At 38.7% G+C, this 26225-nt stretch overlaps 1 protein-coding gene across 2 annotated transcripts; it reads left to right on the top strand.

The window, feature by feature from the left end:
* The first annotated feature begins 773 nt into the window (after window positions 1-773).
* NARF (nuclear prelamin A recognition factor) lies at window positions 774-26225 on the top strand. 2 transcript variants are annotated; one of them, XM_026702087.2, is made up of 12 exons: window positions 774-1071; window positions 2867-3000; window positions 5916-5993; window positions 7380-7523; window positions 8759-8891; window positions 11284-11418; window positions 15427-15545; window positions 16990-17119; window positions 18033-18105; window positions 19975-20106; window positions 21793-21950; window positions 22784-26225. In XM_026702087.2, exons 2-12 carry the CDS (start codon window positions 2974-2976, stop codon window positions 23023-23025), a joined length of 1371 nt encoding a protein of 456 aa, XP_026557872.1. In that variant the 5' UTR covers window positions 774-1071; window positions 2867-2973; the 3' UTR covers window positions 23026-26225. The 2 variants fall into 2 exon arrangements, with proteins under 2 accessions (XP_026557872.1, XP_087780887.1); XM_087924761.1 differs by having other exon boundaries at window positions 830-1491.

Raw genomic sequence — 26225 nt, 5'->3', positions numbered from 1 at the left:
AAAGCTAGGTTTTGAAAACTAAAAGATAATGGTATTCTAGATAAGAGAACAGGAAGAGCAACAAAGAAGGAATATCTTAGATCCCACAACCTGATTGACAATTTAGTTGATCAAATAGACAGAAAAAAATTACAGAAAGCAGTCCAGAAAATAACCAGATCTTATACCATACTGAAAACATACTGTACATCTTTTCGATTCTGCTGGGACTAAAGCAACTTGGAAATGCAGTAATATTTACATTTGCAAACTCACTACTGCAGCATATTGCAAATGTATGACTTCTAGAGTTCCATTAAGCCAAATGTGTGGAACATTCCAATTATTACCATTGGCACAATGCCAGTTTAACTCTAAGCAAGTTTTTTATAATGTTTATTCCAGATAAACTCAGAAAAGGAAAAGGCAAGAAAACTAAGCTTAATGGTTGATAAGTCCCTTAGTTCAATTCCTTATCCTGGACAAGATTTGGGTTCCTATAACCTCCAACATCCAAAGGACACAAAAGGCTGTGGAAATTAGATTGGAGGATTGGTTAGAAGACACAGGAAAAACACCTCTACAAGAAAACAAAAACAAGAAATAATTAATAAGCCAGAAGGGAGAAATCAGACTCATACTTTTAGGTGCTTCACGGATTGGGAGAAATGTAATCGTGGGGACTACCTATAGTTTTCCAGCTTTGTCTCTAGTTCTTCAAGTGAATACTATTTTTTTTAAAAAAAAAAAAAATCATCATCATTGCGGGGCGATTTTCACCTTTCTGACGCAAGGGGGCGCTGATCCTCGCTTGAGCCACGCCAGGGCCCGAGAGTACGTGACAGCTCTCAGGTCTACAATGAACGCCGGCGAGCGGCGGGGAAAGAGGAAAGGCCAGCTAGACTACCCCAAAATCAGGAGGAAAAAGAAGAGCGGTTTGCACCGCGTTTACTGTCATTTCAGGACGCCCTTCGCCTCCTGACCCCGTTTCAACCCCGCTTCTCCGCTGGCCGTAGCCGTCCGCAGCGTGGGGCTCGCGCTAAGTCCTCCTCCTAGGCATGCCCTTTGTGACTTAAGGGAATTCAGTGCAAGGTACCGTGCCGCTTTTGTTTCTTTCCCTCCCCTTTTGCTGCATGTGGGGATGTCCCCCCTTTTTTTTTTCGCCCTCAGTGGACACGGGCATTGCCTTCTGCTCTCCGCGGGCGAGAAGTAGCGACCGGCTGCGGCACCGTAAAGGAGATTCCCTCTTTGCGTGGTGCTTGTGGCAGCCGCGCGCGTCGTGTGTGTGTCATCTCCCAGATAAAATGCACCGTTTGGGTTGGCCCTGTTAACTGGAGAGAGAGGGACGGTATTAATCAAACAACAACGCTTCGCCAGGGAAGCCCCTTCGCAGGGCAAGCAGAGAAAGACAACTACTCTTGTTGGGTTTGATCTTAGGACGAGGGCAGGCGAAGGGAACCAACCAACCCATCCTTTAAAGCCAGCGGAGCGAAACCTCTCTGCACATTCTCGGTAAGGGAACTGGAGACACAATAGCCAGCGTGTCAGTTGTGCAAGCTGAAAAGTCATGCCTATGAGGGAATCTAGCAGATTTCCCTGTAATTACGCACCCGTGGCACTTGCTACTGGAAGGGTGGGTTGATTAAAAGCTATCCCCTACTGTGGAATCAGGTGTACTCCAGTCATCGTTATAAATTTATTTATTCTGCTCCTGTAATAAATGCAAGCTGTGCCTCAGAGGGATTCTGGGCATTTGCTTTGGTGCATCCCTGCTTGTTCAGTTCATAAGGATTACACACAGTGAGAGGGGTCACAAATGACTCTGGTAATTGAGTTGTGCTGTTTGGTCTTCAGAACTTGAACATTTTGAAATGAAAGAGATGGGGTATGTTTGGTGGAGCTGTGACTTGATGTAAGGTGGTTGAGGGAGCACCTGTGGTCAGGTATTGTCAGACTCTGGCTTCTCTCAGGGCCACCCAGAAAGCAAGATTGTTGAGGATTGTGGTCAAGCAACATGAATGGTTTGGACACAGGTTCCACATCCATAGCATAAAAAAATATTGGGGACTTAAGGGCATCAGGGATGAGAAGTTATCCTGTCGACCTGTTGTGCAGCATTAGGGGTATCTTGAAGTATTTTTCTTCTATTAGTAGCAGAATTGTCTCGATGTTCATAAAGTGCTGAAAAGAAGCTGACAGTCTCTTGGAGGAGAATTCCATTACTTTGCCAATTCAAGAATGACTTGCAGGCATTTTCTGTGTACTGTACAATACTGTTTTCATATCTGAGATTGAAAGGCACTCATTCCCATTTCTGAGAAGAAAGGTTTTCTCAACTCCTTCTGGACTATAAATAAAGAATGAAAAGAACCTGATAGGTGTAGTTTACACTCATGCACACAGCTTCATTTTTCATCTCATGGTTATTCAAGATACATAGTATTAAATAAAAGATGGAGAAAAGTTCTGCCTTTTTGCCTTTTGCCCTCTCCTCTCTGGACATGAAAAATGCATCTGATTGTAAAACAACTGTTTGCTTGGGTTCCCATGGCAAAGAAGCAAAATGGTATACGGAGCAATAAAATTGTGTATCCTGGAGCTAATTGACAGGAAATAAAAAGTATTTTAGTTTGACAAATTTTCCACATCACGAGAGTTGAGAAGGCAATTGCTGTTTTCGTTAGTTCTGCAAATGAGAAAATTAAAAACTTCCACTTTTCAGCAGAAATGGGACTGGCAGCTGAGCAGTCAGGTGGTTCTCTCTTTAAAAGTTTCTTATTGGCTCTAGAAGGTCTCATTCAAAAGAAAGTGCAGAATAGGGCTGAAAAACTGGAATAATAATGAGGGAAATCCGCTACAGCTCTTCTGCTGTTTTTCATTATTCCAGACAGGTGGAAAGTAGGAACACTGGCTCCTTTTTCTGAGCACACCTGGCAGCAACTCAAGAGAGACCCAATTTTGCCAAAATAAAAAGTACCAAAGACAGACCTACCAATGAAGTGTGAAAATTGCACCAAAAAGGTGAGTCTTATTTTTATTATTTATATTGTGCTACAGTCCCAGTGCACAAGCACTGGGCAAAAAAACTTTTGGCCAGGCTCTATCTCTCTGAGCCTTCTTAAGGTAGTTATGCTGGGGGAAAAACAGGAGAAAGCACTAACTATGTTATTTTGAGCTCCTGAAAAAATGGTGCAATATACTTCTAATACATTCATACCTAAACAAAGCCATGTACCTTTTGAAAACAAGCCCAATGGAACTTACTAAAATATATTTGCAAATAAACATGAAGCTTTCTGCTCTTGTGGTGGTGGTTCCTCCTATCCAGAAAGAAATGGATAGTGATAATTAAAAGTAATCTATCTGGACAGAAAATGCTTTCTTTTAATCTCCCAAACATACGAATTGGAGAAAAATATATAATTGATGTCTGGGATGCGAATAATTTTAAACCAACACTATTATGGTTTAAACTGGTGCATAGTTATAAATGTGCATTTATAGCATGAAATGATACAAAATAGATTGCATTTCAACTGTGTTCAGTTGTCTTCCCTACATTGTACCTTTCAAGAATCTTGGGATTCAATTTACATAGTTTTTGGCTGGTGTGATCATACTGGCTGGAAAGTATAGAGAGATTTGGGAGCTACTAGCTTAAGGGAAGTTGTTGTATATTTATAGTTTCTGCATAAATAAGAATAAATTGCATCAATGCTTTAGCTGTTTAACCTCAGAATTTCCATGAATTTCATGAGTTAACTTCTTCATTTCTATAATGTTCGCTATTGTAATTGACCAGGACAGTATATGTTCCTTTTTGATGTTAGGACCATATAGTTAATAGTTAATATTATTTAGAGAAATTTAGAGACTTTTTTCTTATTGAGTGGGGGGAAAGGTGGTGGGACAAGCTCAGATTATATATGTGTGTGTGTGTGTGTGTGTTATAGGCTGACCTTGTTTTTTGTAGTTCTAACTCCTTGTAATTTAACACAAATGCTGTTCCTTCACAATCTCACCACTTGTATGGATGAGGTCTTATCATTTTGTCCCTGTTGTTAAGAAAATCTTAACAATCCCCTTCTTTCCCCCATCTTTTTTAAACTTCTTTTTGCCTTATGTGAGTGGGACATATTATTAGAAATAGTTAATGTGTGCTGCATTTTGTTTATCAGGATGAAAGTGGAAAAGTTACATTAACCAACAGATCAAATTTGAAATTTGGTTTCTGTATCATTAAAAATATTGAAAGAAAAAAAAAGATTTGACTATACTTTTATTCAATCATGCCTTATGAGATAACTATACTGAATAAAAGTATAGTCAAATCTTTTTTTTCTTTCAATAATGATATGAGGATATATAAGTTTGGATTGACAATAAGAGTTATTATGTAATGTAATTGTAACTGTGACTACGAAATGAATGCACAAAACTGATGAACCAACCGACACACTGTTTGTATATAAGTATGGAAGAGAGCTGATGCTTTTATGTTTTGTCTGTTTGTTTGTTAAAAAACCAATAAAATTGTTTTCAAAAAAAAAATTGTAGAAAACAACTAGCGCACAGACTGTTTTCATTGCTTTCCTTAAAAACAATTAGTTGCTGCATCAAATGTAGATCTTTCAGTTCAGTTGATATTATAAATCCATAATGTTATTATAAATTTAATATATTAAAATACAGAAGAATAGTGCATTCTAGTTACTCTGACATGTTTTTTAAAAGAACAACAACATCAATTGAACTAGAACCAAGAGCAACAGGAATATTTTGGAAGTGCATGGCAATATGAAGTGCTTCATTTCCTTTCTTTTTCAGACTTCTGTTCTAGTCAGTATTGTTATTTGATCTGAATTTAATTTGATTAGGGTAAGGGATTATTCAGAAAAATACTGGAGGGGAGTAGTAATTAAAACAAAATACTGACAATCTGACCTATTCCAGAAGGTATATATTTTTATTCTATTTCTTACAGAAGAGGAAGGTTGCCAAAGTCCATTGACTTCAACTACTGTAGGCATTTTTGTGTGTGGTGGATATATTATACATGCATTTTTTTGGTAGAGGTTTCAGAACACATACATTTGTGCTCCTTTCCCTTGAAGACTTTGCAGTTATGCTGGTCTTTTTTTGTTTTTTGTAATGAGTTATTTAATTGTTTAGGTTTCTGAAAATAGCATATACTTCAGGAGTAATCATTTTTGACATTTATGTCCTACTGTAATATCCACTTTTTAAAATTTTACCTTTGTACCAGTCCTGAGAGTTAGCTAGTGATTTAGCAAAGGCAGAAACTGAGGAGTTCCATGTTTGAAATCAGCAAGTTGTCTACCTCCCAAAGACCTTAGGAGACTTTTGTTATAGTGGATGCTAACTGGCTATCTAGTATATTAAGGTTACTGGATCTAGACATCAGTTTTCATATTTACTGCCATTGGAGAGAGAAAAATACTTAGTCTATTTCTATTGGATTTTCTTTCTTTTATATTTTCCTTCTGTTACCCCTTCTGAGATGGCAGCAATTCCTTTATTTTATTCCAGTGGATTGCTCTGAAGCTAAGCACGGTCAAGTTTGGTTAGTACTTAGATGGGAGACTTCTATTAAATTCTAGGCCTGTGAAAAACATTCCAGAAGAAGGCAGCAATAAACCATGATGTTGCCAGGAAAACTGCAAGGTTGCATTTGCGTACGTACCAGAATTCAAGTTCAAATTGATGGTATCTTTGCCTTAAGTGCACCCTGCCTTATCAGTAGTATTATATAAATTATTAGCCATATATGTTGTTTGGATAAGTTTTGCCAGATATATACAATTCCCATTACATGATCCCATAGACAATTTCCATCTTCTTTTATTCTACCTCAGGTGGCTTTGATCAGTGATTCTGTTGCTTCTGAACAAATGATATTTTATGCTATGTTTCAGGAATGTAGTAAAAAACAGAATGATGATCCACAAAACGCAACAGTTGATGTTCTCAATTCAAATGATGAAAACAAAGAGGTAAATTCCTTTTAAATGAATCTCTGAATTGCTTTGCTCCCCAGACAGTTTAAATTAATCTTGACTAGGCATTTCTGAAGGTGGCCGAAATGAAGATAACCCCCTTCCTTGTTAAATTCAGCATTTAGTTGCAACTTACTCTTGTGGTTTTCAGCAGCATTCTTTTCTTGTTCAGTTTAATAAATTCTTGTGCCGCAATTAGATTTCTGAATGCCAGACTATTGAAAAGATTATAATTCTGAAGAATTCCCACCACGCTACTATCCTGATTTCCCTAATCATACATTTCACTCTAAAGGCCTGCTAAAGATTAGTGAAATTATTCTGCATTTAAAAGCATCTCTTTGGAAAAAAGCATATCCAGAATCCAGTGGTAATATTTAATGCAGTACAAATAATCTTTCTTAATTACTTCACTTAATTCTCAAAGTAAATGAATCTTTAAAGTCACAGGAATTAGTCTCAGCTCACTGTTAAGATCCTTCCTAATCTAAATATCATTTCCCAGAAAGATTTTCTGTTGTGGAGAAATATGTGACCTAAGTAAGTGTGTTCTTGCTGCTTTTGCCCACTTGCATCTCGCAGTGGCCCAAATTTATGCCAACTACAGGTTTTGCTTCCCTTTGCTCTGGCACGTGGACTTGATCTTCTCCCTAGCCTAGTGTGAGATAATGTTAAATCCTCCTTTGCTGTATCAGGGTTAAAGTGGTCTTTTCCAAGGTCAGCTTCAACATGTGTAACTTGGAAGCTTTGGAAGGAAATCTGGCAGTGACTGGGAACAAAAGCCACAGAGACAGGATAAGGATTGGTCACAGAGGTAGCCAATTGCATACCAGTGGAGTATGAATTGATTGAATTGAACTGAACTGAATAAATTAATTTAAGGTTTCTAACTATTCAAGGATTGGGGGAAGAGAATCTTTCAACTTGTCAATGGAGAAAAGTTGCTAGGATTCTATTCAAACCAGGCATTGATTATGCAGCAGAGAGAGATATAATTACTTCAAAAAAGAAACTAACCTTACTAAAGTGGACTGCTGCCTTCATCTGAACAATAGCATTCAAATTACAGAGGTGAAAGAAAGCAGGATGAAACCTTTCCACTTTGCTTTTTACTCAGCCAGCCACTCCCCCACCCCCCAAAAAAGCTGGGGTAAGACCTAAATTAGATTAAAGTGGAGGGAGTAAAATTAGAGAACCTACAGGTTTAATTAAGGGCTGTGCCTGCTTCCCCATAATTCAGGCGTTATAGACAGAACACTTACCTATTGTGTGGTACTTAATTGTTCATTACTTCTTGTTTCAAGAATAACTGCACTATGTTCTTTTTTTACTTCATCATTACATTTTTTGATGGATTTTTTTAAAAAATTTATTCATTTCCAGAAAAGTGAATTCCATAAGTTGGCTAATGCTAAAATATTCCTTAGTGATTGCCTAGCTTGTGACAGTTGCATTACAGCAGAGGAAGCAGTCAAAGTTTACCAGCAGAATCCAAATGAGTTCTTCCGTGTATTGAACCTTAATAAGGTAAAAGGGATGATGTTTGTATGCCTAAACATGTCTAGGAAGTTTTCTGCCCTAACATGTCACTCTAAAACATTGTGGTACATCCAACTTTTTGTTTTCTTTACTTTGCCTTCCCTGTTTCCCACTTTTAGATTTTTCCTCTGAGATTTTTCCTTAAAAGCTATTCTCAGTTCTTCAGTACTTCTTTCCATACTCATATTATAGCCAAATATCTGTTACTTGTTCCTTATATTCAAAACACTTCAAATCCATTGCTTCTGATTAGTGACTTGTTAGCGCTAAAATAACGTTGATGCGGATGACAATCATCGTTTTTCCAGGCATACAATTTGGATGGTCTTTTTAAAATTCCCTTCTTTTTTTAACACTATCCATCCAGTGTATCATTAAATGTCCTGGCATCAAATTTTGAATAATTCTAATGTCTACCTTTTTATCTGAGTTCCAAAATCCTGGTTCTCTTATTTCTTTCTGAATTATTGGGCAGACTTAACGATGAATCTCATTTGAAATCTTTTCCTCTCTTTCTACTTATTATTGCACACCATTTTGCTTTCTTTTTTAGCCTTTACCCTGCTTTTTTTTTTCCTGTGTGCAGTGTGGAGGGCCTTACCCAATCAAATCCTTTCATTTGTTTAATCTGCCCTACCTTCTTTCATTCAGCACGCCCATGCTTACGTGTTTCTATTAATCTACCTCCTACTCCCTTTTTTCCTTTTCTAATCCCGAAAATTCCTTTCCACCCCCACATTGGATATAATTTTTCTTTGGCCCTACCTCTATTCAGAAAGCTCATTTGATTAATCTTGTTAAATCGTTTATTTAAGATTGAGGGGGGGAAACTATTTTAACTTTACTTTTTGATTCCCCACCCGGCACCATTTTCTTCTGCTCTCTTTGCTATAGTTTTCTGTTTTTGAATGTGAATTTGTGAATGTATCTTCTGAATATTTTATGATGCACACCTTCCAATGCTGGGATTTTATTATTATTATTATTATTACATTATATGTTACATTGTCCTGATTTGGCTATTTATTATTATGGGGATGTTTTGTTTTTGTCGCATTCTAACTCAGAGGTTTATTTGCTTTAATAAGAATTGGCACCGGGTATAAAAAAACCAAATTTCTGTATGAAGCAACACTGCTTGATGTAAGAAAGCCATCTCTTGTATAAGTTAGACTCTAAATGTTTGTACTTAACACACCCGTGTGCTTTATTTTGCTTTCCAGAAGTGTGATACCTCAAAACACAAAGTATTGGCAGTGTCTATATGTCCTCAGTCCTTGCCTTATTTTGCTGCTAAATTCAACCTCTCAGTAACAGAAGCAGCTAGGAGGCTTTGTGGCTTCCTCAAAAGTCTTGGTAAGTTTGCTACTAGATGAAAAAAAGAAAAGAAAGCGGAAGACAGCATTAAAAAGATTGTTGCTTCTTTAAATAAAACTTTGTTGATTCCTTAGACAAAGTTTTATAGCATGTGTGTCAGGGTACAGGCAAGGATTGCAAAATGGTTAAGATAAGTGAGTTGTTTATGGATATGATCACAAGCGTTATAAATGGGGATATAATTAGGCAGTTAAGGCAGCACAGACAAGGCAAGAACGCATCTAAATCTTTTCATTATGTTTTTGTTCATAATCAAGGCATCTAAAAGTTTGCATTACAGAATAAAAATGTCTAGTATAGAGTTTTAAATCTTTCCAAGAATTGCACATCCCCTGGAGATAGTCAGCTGCCATGGAGGGGATTAAAGGGAAAGACCAGGACTGCATCTACTTGCCTTCTTTATCCAACGTTCTAGGCAGTGGTGGGATTCAATTTTTTTTTTTACTACCGGTTCTGTGGGCATGGCTTGGTTGGCCTGGCAGGGGAAGGATACTGTAACATCTCCAGTCAGAGGTGGTATTTGCTGGTTCTACGGAACTGCTCAAAATTTCCACTACCATTTCTCCAGAACTGATCAGAACCTGCTGAATACTACCTCTGGTTCTAGGCATTTGGGCTGACACCTGGGAAGAGATCTGCATGCTTCCAACCTTGATTACATGGTCCTTGCCCACTGCTTTTGCTGGGGAGAGATGATATAATTACAAGCGCTATTCCAAGGGTGTTAAACTTGCGGTGTCACATTGTCGTCACGTGACTTATCACAACTTTTTCCCCTTCACTAAACCGGGGGTGGGCGTGTCCAGCAGATGACGCATCCAGCCCGCAGGCGATGAGTTTGACACCCCTGCTCTATTCAGTATGGAAGGGGACAGCATTTGAATGCAAGAACATAAGTGATCTTGATGTCATACACAGACATTCTTTTATATAAATCAATAGTCTCCTCAGCTTTAAAAAAAATACTTGTATACTGCTTGAAGGAAAAGAGGCAAATGCTATTGTTAATTCAACTATAAGTTGGTATACTAGAAAGCTGTGGCACAGGAAAAGAGGAATTTGTTATGGAATTAAAGATGAGTTGAAAACTTGTATTGTTTTCACAATTTAGCCAGTGGGTGAATCACTATTTTTTTTTAAAAAAATAACCTTGCCAGTGAACTTACAAGATCACCAATTCCCCACCCTAGTTGCAGATGACCAAAAGTCATACAGACTTGATCTGGGTTTTCAGCAGCCGAAAATGGGTATCGGCTTCCCATACAACATGATTTCCATTTTCTTCAGTATTTAAACTGAGAAGATACAGCACAGCAACAAGTGTATCTCCATTTAAAAGGATCTTAGGCAGGGGTGGGCTGCTGGGGGTTCAGGAGAACCCCTAGCTAAGATTCTGCACAGTTTGGAGAACCCCCAAATCCCACTCCTGGCTGGCCCTGCCTACCCCACCCCACCCTTCCCAGGAGTCCCCATGCGGCTCGTTTTGGATGCAGGTAAGTGCAGGGCGTGTGCGGAGGCTCAGGGAGGGTGAAAAATGGGACTCCCAGAAGTTTGGAAAGGCTAAAAATAAGCCCATTTCTGGCTTCCTGAGAGCATCCAGAGCCTAGGGAGGCCATTTTCGCCCTCCCAGAGGCTTGAGGAAAGCCTCCAGAGCCCAGGCAAGGCAAAAATGCGTCCCCCAATGCCGCCGTGGTGCAGGAGGCTGACTAGGCCACACCCACACCCACCATGGCCACGCCCACCCAGCAACCAGGTAGAGAACCCCTTGCTAAAATTTTTGAAGACCACCCCTGATCTTAGGAGATAATTGGAAACTTTTGCTCAAGAGCTGCTGTCAGGTAAAACATAATACTAGGCACTAACAGCCTAATATATGGTGAATACTTTATCTTAGGGCACTTTGAAATGTTTCCTGCAGTTTTGTCCTTCAGAGAATAGCATCTTTTACTATAGAAAAATGGTTTATTTGTGATTCTCCACAACAGTTGATCATGCCCTTTACTTTTGAAAGTTGATCTCATGACTATGTATATTCTGTCTTAGAGTCTTTTTTCATCCTCCATTGCCCTAATGAATGATGAAGACTCCACATTGGGAATGAATGATAGGAAGGAGAGTAGGACAGCAGGAAATGGGGTAGGCTACAGGAACAACGTATTTGAAGGTCTGATCAAATTTCTCGGTAGCAAGGAAGATCTGTTAATGAATTCTGTAGAATTCAAGATTATCTTTTAGGCTGCTGCTTGCATGGGTGGATGGAGAGGTTCCATTTAAATCTTTTCCACATGAAAATAAAAGGACACATGCCAAAAACCAGCATTGCCTGGAGAAAAAAAAAGTAATTCAGTTCTGTAATTGGTCTGTTCTCTAGGAGTGCATTATGTCTTTGACACCGCAATAGCTGCTGATTTCAGTCTTCTGGAGAGCCAGAAGGAATTTGTGCAACGGTACCGCCAACAGAATCAGGAAGAACATGTTTTGCCAATGTTTTCTTCTGCCTGCCCAGGTGAGAAATCTAAATCCAGACATGCTGTAATTTGCTTTTCCAATGTTTTCTGTGATGGGAGATGAGTTCGTTCAATAATGATGTAGACAATGAGTTTCCTGAAGTGTGTTTCTCTCAATTGGCTTGCCTTAGTGTTGGGAAATTTATTTTTATTTTAAAAACACAGCGGCAAAGAAACTTCTGTTTTTCCATTCAGAAGAGTGGTATCCGTTTCAGTTCCATAATAATACTTGTCAGCCTGTAGCAAATAGTAATAGCAAATTCTGACAGGGGGGACGTCCTGTTTGGTTCATTTTTCCCCATTCTTTTCTCTTGTAATGTTACTCTTTCATCCTGTTATAATTTATAGCAAGTCAGATTTCCCTAGCTATCTTGTAATGGAGCATTTAATGAATGTGGTTACAAGCAGGCTGATTTCCTGACACTTCCCTGGGGTTTTCTTCCCATTTTTTAAAGCATTATTTTTAAAATCCTTTGCATTATATTTGCCTCAAAGATCGCTGATGTTGGCATAACATCACTGTTTGCCAAAGCAATTCAAACAAAAAATAGAATAGCATAGAATAGAATACAGAATTGTTACATAGAATAATAATACAGAAATATTTTTAGCATATGGACAGAAACCAGATGTAGACAAACTACTATATACTAATTTTCAGTAATATGTCTTTGGATATCATAAACAGTAAGGGGAGAAGGGAAGGAGGGAGGGAGGGAGGAAAGGAAGGAAGGAAGGAAGGAAGGAAGGGAGGGAGGGAGGGAGGGAGGGACTTTAAAACATTCTATTCATATATCCATTCTAGGTAAATTCTAGGTAAATTTGGAGCCAAGACAGAATGGACAAAAATGACCAAAGAGCGCCAAACAATTTTATGAGCTATATATGGCAATAACACTTAAATTCATAGACGATTCCACATTTTGTTGTTATTTTAATATAGAAATTTATAAGGCCACACAATGCTAGAAAGACTGGGCAGCCAACTGTATAGAAAGAACAACCATCACATGCAATTAGTTGTAAAATACAATTAGCATTCTACCTTACATTTTGGCTGGCAATTAAATAAATAGTTGCTAAGGTTGGAACGGGTGAAAACGGATTCTTCAGGCATTACTACTGCAAAGCCTCTTCCAATTTCAACTGGATATACAGTATGTAAAACATTTGCTTGAAACATTCAACTTTTTTGACACTACAGAATCAAATTGTGATTGTTATCAGTTTGTCCAGCAGAGGTTTCACCTGAATTTTGCACCTTAGACTGTTACCAGAATAGCTGAAGTCTCTATGCCAGGCCTCTTTTTCCCTCCTCTTCCACTCTTAAGTTAGCTCTGGAAGTCCTCACCATTTTCTCAGCCAACTCTTCTCTACTCCAATTGGACTGAGGCACAGTTCTGGCTAGAAAGAATGGCAGCTTTGGTTGAAAGCGCACAGGATATCCGGTTGTGAATGGCAAACATTGACTTTGAGCAGCAGAATACAGTAACCGGGAAGTGTTCTGGGTCTTCAGCTTTTCTATAACCCTGTTTTTGGAGTTCTGCCTTGGAGCTGACTCTGCAGAAAAAGCCTGCATCTGGGTGCTTGTTTCAATAAAGATAAATACCTACTGGAGCCTCCTGCTTATACACCAAGGCAGTCTGTGTGATCATGCAATGGCAAAGGTGTGAAATTGCAATACTTTGAACTCTGCTTTTCTTATCAAAACAGATACTTGGAGGTCACTCAATTTACAGAGTGACTCATGCTATAAGCTAGTTCTCGACTCAGCTCATTAAACTTTGCTGAGACTTGTTTGATCAGGAATTATATAAGACTTGGAAATTATAAGACTCTGGAAGCTCACCTTTGATGAGATGAATTATTATAAATGATTTTTGGGATCACCATCTTTGTTTCAGGGAGCCACCGCTGCATTACACATTATATTTTGTTTACATGTATGTGTTTCAAAAGAGTACCAGTGTATTACAACAAAGTCATTATACATAATACATTTTTTTCACGCTCCGCTAGAAGCGTTCTATCTGCAAATGTGAAAGGACCAGGAATTCATGTATGTGTAGATATGAGGGGGTGAAGCCACAAAAGACAAGAGAGGATAAGAAAAAGCAAGTGCATGCTCAGATAAGTTGAACAGAAGTGTCAGCCAGCTGCTGTGGCTTGCCTAGGCTTTCAGAAGGAAACTAAGAAGATTTGCAAATAGGGAATAATAAAATTACATTTGTTTTTCCAGATAGATCGAAAGTATCTTTGTGGCTTCTTCTAACCTGAATCTTAAGGAGAGCCTTAACTGAAGAAAGAATGACATCCACTAAGAATCTTATTTAATTGTGATGACTGGGGGAAAAAAGTCAATTGAAATTTTGCTTCCTGGAAACTAAGCCAGTCTACCATATAGTTTTTCCTACATGTCTTACCCTAACTGGAATTCTAAGTGGAAGGCCATTCAGTGCAGTGGAGAATACTTGTCCCTCTCGTAATTTGTTGCTTTTGCCCCCCTCCGCCCCCCTCCTTTTAAAAAAGAATTGTTAAAATATGATCCTTCATACCATCATTCTAAATCTAGAACATTATGGGGAAAATAATGATTGCTCTTGCAAAAGACAAAATGTTATTCTTAATGTTAAAGAGAACCTAACACAGACCCTTTCTGGGACTTTTCAGGTCAAAGATTTGCTTGACTAACGTAGAATTTTGGCAGCTGTTTATGCTATTGCTTATTCAAAGCAATTTCTCATTAAAAGAAACCTTAAAGCAATCTAAAATTAAATACTGCAATTGCAATTAAAACAATAGGTTTTTCATTAAAAAAATTTGAATCAAACAAATGTTAAGATATATTTAACATCAAATGCCCAGATTCTGTTTCATTGATGTTCAAGGTGGTAAGGCAGCGAGTTCCAATCCAGTTCTTATGAGGCTCATACTTTTCCTTCACTTTCCTTCTCTTTATGAGGTTCATGCTTTCCTTTGCTCCCTGTGAAGTAATAAGGTAGTCAAATGTGATTGGAAACATAGTATCATCACGTTATTTCATTATATAGTCCCAAAATCAGAGGTGTCAAACTTGCATCGTCAGACTTGTCACGGTGTTGTCATGTGACGTATTGTGACCTTTCCCCCCTGAGCTAAACCGGGTGTGGGAGTAGCCGGCATGTGACACATCTGGCCCGCAGGCCGTGAGTTTGACAGCCCTGCCCTAAATGTATTATGTAGAAAGAGAAAAAGGAATCTAAAAATGGGTTGCAGAAGTTTCCGATAAAAAGACTTGAAAAAAAATTGAAAAATCACATTTATGGGAAATATTATTGTATGTCTTGAAAATGTTCTTGCAGCCCTGAAATATTTGCAGAAAACATTTGGTACTGCAAAAGCAAAAGACGATAACCTCACTGATAGCGACAGCCTGCCTTCTGCCTATTTTCCCTTCTTATACATGTATAGCTTTGTGTGTGGCCTTGTACAGTTGAGGCTGCTAAATCCAGGCACCTAGCTTGGTACTCTCTGCCCTATAATTTCAGGAACTGCAGGATGCTAATTACCGACATTGAAGAGGAAGAAAGTATCTTTGCTGAAAACCTATGGCAATAATTTGGATTTTTCTAAACATCAAGCCTGGAAATAATATTGCAAATGTAAAATGTCATGTTTTCCTATGGATCTGGCATTCATCATTTCTATAGCTGATTGTTCCTGGAGCAAACACATTAGTCCAATTCTCATGTAACAATCCAAGTCTTGAAAATTTCCCCAAATTCATTCTGTCTACAGCCTGATGATCCCTCGGTAATCTGATATTGAGATTTTCAGAGAACAAAACTAACTACATCCACATGGCTTGCTGAACAATTTCTTTATTCATCATCATAGTGATACAAGTATTTTTAAAAGATGGCTTTGGGTTTGTCTTTTTAATTTAATTAAATTTTAACTTCTTTGGTTATGAATATTCCACCACTTCAGATCCTCTTTTACTAATTTTGTTTGTGCCTTCCTTCTAGGCTGGATCCAATATGCAGAGAGAGTCCTGCCCAGCATGGTAATCCCACATATTTGCACTGCAAAGTCACCACAACAGATCATGGGTTCTCTTGTGAAGAATTATTTTGCCAGGCAGCAGGTATGGGTTTGCAGTTTTTGATTTTCAATCAGTTTTGAGAGAAAAATGTCTTTTTCTCATTCTGGTCTTAGATGCTCATTCCTGGGATCATTTCACAAAGGGGTTTATCCATTTAGCACAGTTAGAGTCTGGTAAATACGAGCGTTTGAAAAGCTTTCAGCCAACCTGGAATCCTTCTGTAACATCAGCTTGTACTCCTGAGCAAGTGGGCTTCTGGTAGCACTCATCCCTTGCTATTAAGTCATCTTGACGTTAAGTGAAATTTTAGATCATGCATGTGAAATCTTCCTGATAAAGGGCAGCACAGTAAGTTTATTCACTGTTTTGAGTGTGAGTTACTTATCTGCTCTATTTTGGCTGCTTGGAAGATTTTGGTGCCAGCATTCCAGAATCCCTACATCCCACATAAGCAAAGACCTATATATGAAGAATCCTGGTAGTGGAGTGGTTAGAATGTAGTATTGTATGCTGACTCTGCCCACAGCCAGGAGTTTGATCCTGAGCAGCTCAAGCTTGACTCAGCCTTCCAAGGGTGACAAAATGAGGACTCAGATTGTTGGGGGCAATATACTAACTCTGTAATCTGGTTAGAGAAGGCTATAAAGCACTGTGAAGTTGTATATAAGTCTAAATGCTATTTCTATATTGTACTATAAAGTCGACCTGGTAGTGCCCAGACAATTAACATTAAATCCCGTAATGCCAAGGTTTGGACCACAGGGCAAAGAGACATCTCCCTTGATGACCCTTCCTCATCGCCCTTCAATTTAGAACAGGATTTAGATTGCTATTATTTATTTACAAGATTTAAATAACCTTCTATCACAGGGCACAGCTCTAGACGGTTCACAACAATAATAAAACTTTATGATCTGTAAACTGCTTTATTGGGGAATGGGTGGCATATAAATTTAATAAATGCTTAAAAGTAGAATCAGAAATTGTTCTGGATCACAAAGGCTGCAGTCCAGTACACCAGCCACTGCAGGAAGAGATTTCGTTTATTTACTTTTCCGTATATACCCTGCCACTTCAAGATTAGATGATTCTTCAAGCAAGCTATAGATTGAGCACAGGAAAAAAATATATGAAGGCCAACCAGGATAGATTAAGGGAGTCTAATTTCCAATTTAACAAAATCCAGATTCCAATAGAAGAGAATACCTGTAGCTCAAGAATGAACTGTGGACTGCTTGGTGCTCTCTGAGCTCAGTTATTTTGTTTGCCGATGTTTCATGACCCGACTAGGTAACATCATCAGTGCAGACTGATAATATTGTCTAATTAGGCCATGAAACATCTGTAAGCAAACAGTCAAGCTCAAGAGCATCAAGATGTGTACAAATCCAAATTCTGTAAGAAACGCATTCTGAAAAAATGTTGCTCTGTGTATGTATGTATGTGTGTGTAAGTGTATTTTCTTTTTTTTCTCTTTTTCCATCAGAATCTATCCCCTGATAAAATTTTCCATGTTGTAGTGGCCCCTTGCAATGACAAAAAGTTAGAAGCATTACGGGAAGACTTTTATACCCATTTGTATAACTCTCAAGAGGTAGATTGTGTTTTAACATCAGGTAATATCTTCTTTACAATATACTGCATTGCCTTTTATTCAAATTTATTTTAACAAGGACACTGTACGAGGACCTACAGTCATGTAACAGGTTGGCTGGATAGATATGATTGGGTATTTTAAAAGAAGAGAAGCCGGGGTAATTTACATTTTGAAAGATTGTGATTAACAGTCATATTTTTCATCTTTGATATTGCATTGTATTATTTTGGTGTCTGCTGGACATATATGGTGACAGGAAATATTTCTGGTAAGATTTGCCCTGATTATATATACATAAAACAGACAATGGGGGAATGAACTTGTAATACCAAAAGGATACACAGATGCTGAATTTGCTCTCGCATCCTATCACTCTCCCCCGGGAACTTAACTTCCTAGAATCTTCATGTGCCACTTTTCCATGACCCCAAACTGAGAAGGGCTATGACAAATGTATCACTGTGAAGTAAGCTGTGATTGAGACGATTGTCATGTTTCTTCAGCCCTATCATTGGGGAGAATGTGGAATGTCCATGGGCATGTAAGGTTTCCAACGTAGTTTATTCTTTTTCTGATTTTAACAAATGCGGAGCTCTTGTATACTTTTTATCTCAAATGCCAAAATACCTTTATTGCCCTTGAGTACGAATAAATCTTCATTTGTTATTCAGAGTTAGGAGATCATAATTTTTAGTTTCAGAGTGACAACAACAATGTGTTTGGCTACCTCACCTGGCAGAAGAACCAGTTAGAAGCCAACTAAGTTCAGACTTAGCTGATATTTGGATGGAAGCCCTCCAGGGAGCCTCAAAGCTGTTTTCCAGATGGGAGAGTTAAAAAAAAAACTGTTCTAGAAAAAGAAAAGATTTATCTTGCGAATTCGTGTTTAGTAACCTTGTTACATATTTAAGGAATTTTTTTTTTCCATACAGGTGAAGTCTTCCAAATGATGGAGCAAAGAAAAATATCATTGAAAGAAATAAATGAGGTGTCCTTTGATACCCTGTAAGTAGCTTTGGCAAGCCTTTTGTTTCATGATTTCTCTAAAAACAATCACCTTATGCATTTCTATCAGATGAAAGCATTTTAGAAGCACAAATACGAATTATTATGGCCTTCACGTTATGCTACATAAAGTGGTGTTAAAAATTGGTTTGTTTCAGCATGCCATTCTTGTAAAAATTATTTATGTATCCAGAGATCCTGGTTATGTTTGGGTAAATGGACTGGACTGGCCCCCATCCCCATCACTTTTCTTGCTGGCTGTCCTGTAGCTCTCCATTGCAGAACCAAAGTATCAGCCAGCTTCTTTGTTCCCTTCATCTTATTTACCAGCAAATACAAGAAGAAAACAATGAAGCAGCCAGCAGCTCCTCCCTTCCCTCCCTTTGCTCCAACATATGAGTAGATGACATGAGCCAGATGGGAGTTCAGCAGCTACCATCCAAGTGAAATGTTGGTGTTGCCAGATAGGTTGACTTCTGCTAATGTGAGCGTCTACAACCCCTGACAGTAACATTACCATATGCTCTCAATTATAGTGCAGAAGCAAGAGTTATTGTTGTGCTATTTGCAGAGATGATGGAATGGCATGCCCAGCCTGCAGTACTGGGACACATAAGCTTTGCTTTGTGGGGTTGACACTGGGCCTATATGCCTGTCCTGAGATGCACTTGCTATAGAAGCATGGAATGTTTATCATAGTACATTAAGTGGGAAGCCTCCACACTGTCGAACATTGTATCATTTAGAAGCAATAACAACTGCTCTTTCAAAAGATAAATTGCCAGAAGTGGCATTTTTAAAGTGCTCAAGTATTGCTTTAAAATCTAAGAATTATATTATGGTGGAAGTCTTTTAGATGCTAAAATATTTCCACCATAATATAATTCTCATATTGTAAAGCAATACTTAAGTGTTTTAAAAATGCCATTTCTAGCTGTTTGTCTTCTGAAAGAGCAGTTGTTACCCATTTTATTAGAATCACAGTTTTTAGCAATATTTGTCTACAAATATTGTAGGGCAAACATGTCATTTAATCTACAGGAAACCAAACAACTAGGGAAGAAGAGACATGCTTACAAGATCAAATGGTTGCAAAATAAATCACAAACACCATTCACAGCTGCAGTGATCTGATTCGTTATTTTGAACATTTGTATGCTGTTCTTCCAGACTAGGATTTGTCATGCACATATGACAATTGCTTATTCCAATCCAAGAGCTACAGAAATGCAGATATCCACATAATAATGACTGGGGGATATAATATGACTATGGGTGGCAGAAGTTTTTGATTCCCTTACTGTGTTAAGTGAGGGTGCAATGGCTCAGCAGGTAAAGACACCGAGCTTTCCAGTTGGAAAGCTGACAGCCTGTCTTTGAGAATCCGAGTGCCCCGCAACAGGGTGAGCGCCTGCTATTTGCCCCAGTTCCTGCCCACCTAGCAGTTAAAAAGCAGGCATATGCAAGTAGATAAGTAGGTACCATCTCAGTGGGAAAGTAATAATGTTCTGTGTGCCTCGGCATATAATCATAATGGCCACATGACCATGGAAAGGATCTTCAGACAACACTGGCTCCCTTGGCTAGGAAATGGAGATGAGTATCACCCCATACAACTGGACAAGGGAAAACCTTTTTCTGATTAGGTAGCATATCACAACTGTTTATGCACAAATATGTACTAAAGTCCACAGTGCATCCTTCCCCAATCTAGATATGCTGCACTACAGCTCACATAACTCTTAGCCAGCATCAGCCTTTTGCCTGGGAATGATAGCATAGTCAGGCCCGTTTAAGGGGTCAAGGTTGCCGCTTATACAAAGTGACCTTGGTTTTCCACTTCTTGACTCTCCCCTTATTGCTTAACAGGTTTGGTGGCATAGAAGAAGAGCTAATTCGGCATGAAGGAAGATCAGATGGTTACCTAGAGCACATCTTTAAACACGCTGCCAAGGAGCTATTCAACACAGAAGTGAAGGAGCTCACCTACAAAACGTTAAAGTAAGTTGCTTAACTAAAAGTTAAGCAGAAAGAGAAAATAGCTGCTTTTCAAACCACATGTACAGGTAGCTCTCAACTTATAACAATCGGGAGCAGCATGGCCATTGTAAGTCAGTGTGATCACAAAGCAAGATGTCGTGTGACTACACCAATTTCAGCATTCATTACCTGTTGTGGTCATTAACTGAGAGTCATGTTCACTTCAGGCCTTTCTGGGCTTGGTCTCTCTCTGTTGTGAGCCTCAGTAAGTTAAGGAACTGTTACCAGCTTCCTCCACCCTCCCTATCTCGCCCATGTATCTGCTCCCTTTTAACCACCCTGCATCCTCTAGCAGGATGACAAGCAGCCCCAGAACCTGATGGTTCTGGGGCTGGTTACCACACCCCAGGAAACTTCAAGCCATCCAATAAGCCCCAGCAAGCATTCATTCACCCAGCTGCCTTCTCTCCCAGTTCCCCATGCCAATTTTTGCCTTTTGCATCTAACTGCCACAGCCAACGCAGGAAAGTGTCACTCTCTTTGCTGTCTCCTTTTTGGACCCAGTTTCTCTGGCAAACTTTTTCTACACAGGACTCCTGAGCTTTTGTAAAACTGAGCTCTGCCTGTAAAGCTGCGCAATCTTCAGAACATCTTTGGAAAGACAGCACAGCTTAATGCAGTGCAGCTTTATGAAAGCTAGGCTACTTTGTTGGCAATGGTATTTACTTAAGGCCTTGATCCAACCTTATTTACATATTTGTTTCGTATGCAAGCCTTCACTTCATGGGTCAGTATTAGATTGCTTCTAAAACACTGTCCATAAAGCATGCAATTGCTTAACAGTCATTGTTTATTTCTGTTTTTTTTTTTAAAAAAATCAGTGTTTAAGAAATTTGATAAGCTTTGGAAGGCTGTGCCCCTTGATTTGAAATTGCTTTTAGATACAAGAATTCCAAAGGGGAAATCTGTTCACAAGGCCACTTTCTGTACCTTCAGAGCCTGGCCTCTTTGCCTGCAGACTAAAATTATTGTAAATTGGAAAGGCAAAGACTGTCGTTTGCTATAAAAGTTCAACACCTAAAGCCTGTAAGGTCAATTATTAGCCTTTTTTCATGAAGACTAGATTGATAAAAATAAAAGTAATCATAGTAAAATCAGTCATAACAAAACCTCAGTCAAAAATTATTTGGGGGCGGGGGAAATAGTAGAGAAATTCATTGATATGAGAAAGTATAAAAACAGCATGTTAGATTAAGTTGAAAAGAACATGAAGGACCAATGCAAGGCCAGACAATAAAGAATTGGTACCATCATGCTGCCAGCATCCCCCCCCCTTTTTTTTTTTACAGAGAGAAACTACTCATTGTTTTACCTGCTGAGTACTAAGGCATAGGGGAGCTACTGAGAGCATATGTCACCAGTATTTAGTCCTAAATCAAAACACACACAAACCCCTATACCATATATGTATAAATTCACTACATTTGCAATCACTTTCAGAAAAAATATTGAAACAGTTTGAAGAGAGTGATCATATTCCTTCCAAAAACAAGCAACAAAAGGTGGCAGCAGATAGAATTAGTAGAAAGCATTTGTGGCCATCAGATATAGAGGCCGAAATAGGAACTCTTAACCATATTCCTTCACTTGCTTGCTTGCTTGCTTTGTTTGGGAACAACCAGAAATCTTTTCCCCCTGTCTTTTCAGAAACAAAGACTTTCAGGAGGTTACCCTAGAAAAGGATGGCGAGACAGTGCTACGTTTTGCAGCGGCCTATGGCTTTCGAAATATCCAAAATATGATTCTGAAGTTGAAAAAGGGGAAATGTTCCTACCACTTTGTTGAAGTTTTAGCCTGTCCTGGAGGTAATCACCAAACCTGAGGTTTCTGCATCTCCCTATATAGTTTTAAAAAATCTTCACACATGCTGTACAGTAATTAAACTCTTTAATGTTGCTGATGCTAATGCTGACTCTAGTTAAGACAGCACTGTCTGAAATTGCATGTACCAGATTTTAGATAGCAAAGCTGTATTTGTCCATGATATTTATGTGAACATATGGGGATGTCAGAGGCAGGGTAAATGAATATGGAGATGTAATGATCACATGAAAATAGGCTATACAGAAACATGGTGGATAAACCAGGGGTGGGATTCTACAGGTTCGCACCTATTCGCAAGAACCGGTTGTTAACATTCTAAGCAGTTCGGAGAACCAGTTGTTAGAAGAAATTACTGGCCTAATCCTGTAAGGAAGGCAGGAAGGAAACATTCTGGTGTTGCTTACACAAACTGCCTCTCCGTTAACTCTTATTACATTCTTGGCAGGACTAGACTTCCTACATCAGGAACTTCTCTGGAGTTTTTTCCCCCTCCTTTGCTGGTACTTTGCTTGTGTCGAGTGACCATTCAAAGTTACAATGGCACTGAAAAAAGTGACTTATGACCTTTTTTCACACTTATGACTATTGCAGCATCCCCACAGTCATGAGAGGCCAGGCGAGGAGATGCGTGCCTCAATGTGAGTGATGTCGAGTTGGCCAAGCCTGGCCAGTCACATGACCGCCAAGCCACACCCAACTAAACCACGCCCACAGAACCGGTTGTTAAAAAAATTGAATCCCACCCCTGGGATAAACCCACTCAGTGTTTTTAAGTAAACCAATTTCTCCTCTTGTTTTGCTCATTGGTGTGTAGGTTGTTTAAATGGGAATGGCCAGGCCCAGACTGAAGATGGAAAACCAGATAAAGCCCTTCTCAAGCAGATGGAGGATGTATATGCCACAGTTCCTGTTCAGATTCCTGAAACCAACGGGCATGTGCAGAAGCTTTATCAGGAATGGCTAGAAGGGATGGATTCCAACAAAGCCCAGGAATCTTTGCATACTAAATACAACATGGAAAAACCAGCTGCCCACAGTTATGACATCAAATGGTGACCAATCCGATTATAAGACATGCATCAGGGTTGATGGACCTGCAGCACTGTCACAGCTATGCTATGCAACTGAAATCGGAGGCACAACCACGAAAAAAAGCATGCTCAGAACTGGAACTGCACTTGTTTCCTCATTTGGGGTTGTGCAGAGTCAAAATGCAGCTGGTCCCAGTGTAAATGTGGTGCATCTTTATTTAATCAGAATTCTCGCCCAATCATCCATATACTGTTAAGATGTATTGGAAAGAAAATCAGGGCCTGCTACAAAATGCTTCAATGCTGACCCCTTCGGAACTTGAGGCCTGTGTGCTAAGAATCTAATACCATGAATGTGCTCAGAATGATTTCAGGTTAAAGTTTGTCATTTACTTAAGACTTCATATTATTACTTAACCTAGATTCCAAAATATAATTTAAAAACCTGCCTACTACCAATGTGGTGTCTACAAAGTCAGGCCTATTTTCTTAATTATGGCAAAAAGAATGAGCTTATGCAAGTCTGAGAGAACAGTAGAACACTGACCTCTGATAGAAATGAATGTTCATTTGGTCAGCTTTATGTAGCTTCTTCAACTCCCCTGAGAACAGGGGCCTTTGCTCCTTACTGGCATTGATTTCTTCTTGAGAATATTGGGATCCTGGTGTCGTAAGACAAGCCTGGTAAAATCCTTGAGGTTCAGAACTATATTTGGGAGATCTGTATCATCAGCAATAAAGCTAGGTGAATTGGGGAATAGTCAAAGAGTATTGTAAGTACAGATAAGATCATGCAATCAAATGGGCAAAGGCAGTGGTGGGATTCAACCAGTGTAACAACCAGTTCGGTAAGTGCACGTAGTGTTTTAAAAACAGCAATTTTCAGCTAAAACTTGCCTTCTGCTGCAGCCCCGGTGAGTAAAACAGCTGAGGCGCTGTGTCATGCGAATCAGCTGGGCTTCAAAAGAAGGAACTAAAGGATAGACTAGGGCAAGGGTGGGCAGGCGGGGCCAACTGATCTCTGGAACTACCGCTTGGCCTGAACTGGTCCATACCGGATGAATCCCATCCCTGGACAAAGGTCATGCTAGAATAGGCAAACATGATAAAAGCCAGAATGTTTGAAACAAAGGGCTCACCTGATTTAAGAAGATGTAATATAATTCTTGTTAGCTTGCCTAATGCTGAAGTTCTAAGTGATGTTTTAAGAAAAGATGGTTCAGTGACTTCTTCCTAGAAACGCTAATTTGTTTTTAGGATTTTCTGGGAATTTTTGTGCATACAGATCAGTCACTGATAATTTCTCTAAAGAAGGTAGATATGAAGAGAGTTCTATTCATCACTTGTGGGCTGTTTCATTCACAACTGGTCAGTCTTTGCACAAGCAGGCAAAATGTGAACATTCATTTTACCCAGCATCACACTGCTAATGTCATTGGGATAAATTAACACTTTGGAGCAGGATTGCTCCAAAGGAGACCAAGTATAGGACTTCTTTCCCTGGATCATATGCTGAATATTAAATATTGTTTATTAGCATGTGATATTACACCTTCAAAGTTCATGCAGCACTTGACCAAGAAGATTGCTCTCCCTGGGAGATGTCCTAGTAAGCCCAGATTTGTTTTTAGTAGACATTATAGATTTATATTTTGAGAGCTGCCTCTACAATACTGAGATGCACTTTCAAGTACTGAGATGCACTTTCAAGTACTGAAAGGAATGATCAGCAGTTGTTATGCTCCAAAATTGTAATGCGAATCCATTTTGCCCTATTCTGAATCACCTTTCTCAAACAAACATACATAATTACCCCCTTGAATGCTCTGCTCAAGAAGAAAAATGCTACAAAAATTGATGATTCTTCTGTTCTTTTTCTGTTGTTCTTTTGTTTTATTAGATCCTTTGAAACTCTGCTGCCTTTGGCCTGTCCCATGTTTTCTTTTTCATTAGATATTCTTACCTCAACATGAATAAGCTTGGATGTGATTCCGCTGGGAATCCCAAATTCTTGGATGTTCTTAAATTGCCAGCTTATAAAGTCATAAAATAGGAATATTGCAACTTTTAGGTTGTGAAGATGTAACCTTCAGATATGTTTAATGGTTCGATGGTATCTCAGTTCAAAAGCATTCAATTTTACCCAGGACTAGCTGAATAGGAAAGAGACACAGGAAATCAAGCAATTATAAAGTGATTTGCTTTTTGGCACAGAGATGTTGGGAAGAGGTGCATTTTGTGTACTATACATATGAATTGGACTAAAATGGCATGCCTGTATTCATAATATCCTTGTAACAAGAAAACAGTAACATAAAATGAATACCAGAGTAAAAATACATACTAAAATTTATCTGCATGGAGGAAAGGAATTTAAAATAGCCGAGGTATGTGTAGGCATAGTGCTACATTAAACTAAAAAAGGACTTTCTCAAGCTATGGTACTTTTTCGCAGCATTTGATGTTCAAGTACATCAGCATTAAGGTATCAAAGATGGGCCCACATATTACACACATAGATTCCTTTTTATCACAAGAACATTCTTCTGGGGGTGAAAGATACCGGCCTTTTCTAAGAATACCTTCAACACTTATCAGTTATGCAATTGAAAAGGAATTTTGGATGAATGTACCAAGGTTGCCTAAATTTCTGAAGCAAGGCAAAAGCATAGAAGCACAGACTTTAATACCTTCGAGATATGGTGGCAATGTAATTTATTTTTAATTAGTTCATTGAGTTACCCTGGATGGGGGTTCCACCCACCCACCCCATTCTGGCTTTTTTATTCTGTTCTGATGTGTTTGTATATACAAGTGGGCCACATCTTATGTTAAATACATAAATAAATACATAAATACACTCTGAAATAGTCCAGAAGAAATGTGTGAAAATCCACCATTTCTGATCTTCGTTAAAGTAGCCATATGACTAATGCATAAGACAAGAATTTTGTGTGTCTTTAATAGTCAGTTGGTTTAATTCATTTTTTTTTTTGCAAACTCATATAAAAATCCGAACAAAGACAGGCTGCTTTAATGAATAGCGAAGAGGTGCTTCATTCAGAGCAGGTCTTCTGGACCATTTTCAAAGATACGCCGCCCCTTTTATATTATTTAACTTGTTATACATATTTTAACTGCTTGTAATCTATGTGCATGGTAGGCTTTGGAAAATATGGATATCAGTAAAAGATTTTTAAATAAACAGGTCCAGTGTTCAAAATA

This window comes from Pseudonaja textilis, chromosome 2, assembly GCF_049901715.1.
Source record: "Pseudonaja textilis isolate UNSWEBS1 chromosome 2, rPseTex1.2, whole genome shotgun sequence".
In the NCBI taxonomy this organism is placed as follows: Eukaryota; Metazoa; Chordata; class Lepidosauria; order Squamata; family Elapidae; genus Pseudonaja; species Pseudonaja textilis.
The sequence above is the reverse complement of the archived record's forward strand: the minus strand, read 5'-3'. Positions and strand labels throughout refer to the sequence as shown.

Excerpts from the sequence above, each read along its gene's own strand:
- NARF (XM_026702087.2), top strand. The coding sequence starts at position 2,974 with ATGAAGTGTGAAAATTGCACCAAAAAG. Across the intron at positions 11,419-15,426 it reads GTTTTCTTCTGCCTGCCCAG|GCTGGATCCAATATGCAGAG; the intron begins GTGAGAAATCTA and ends CCTTCCTTCTAG. Across the intron at positions 18,106-19,974 it reads GAGGTGTCCTTTGATACCCT|GTTTGGTGGCATAGAAGAAG; the intron begins GTAAGTAGCTTT and ends ATTGCTTAACAG.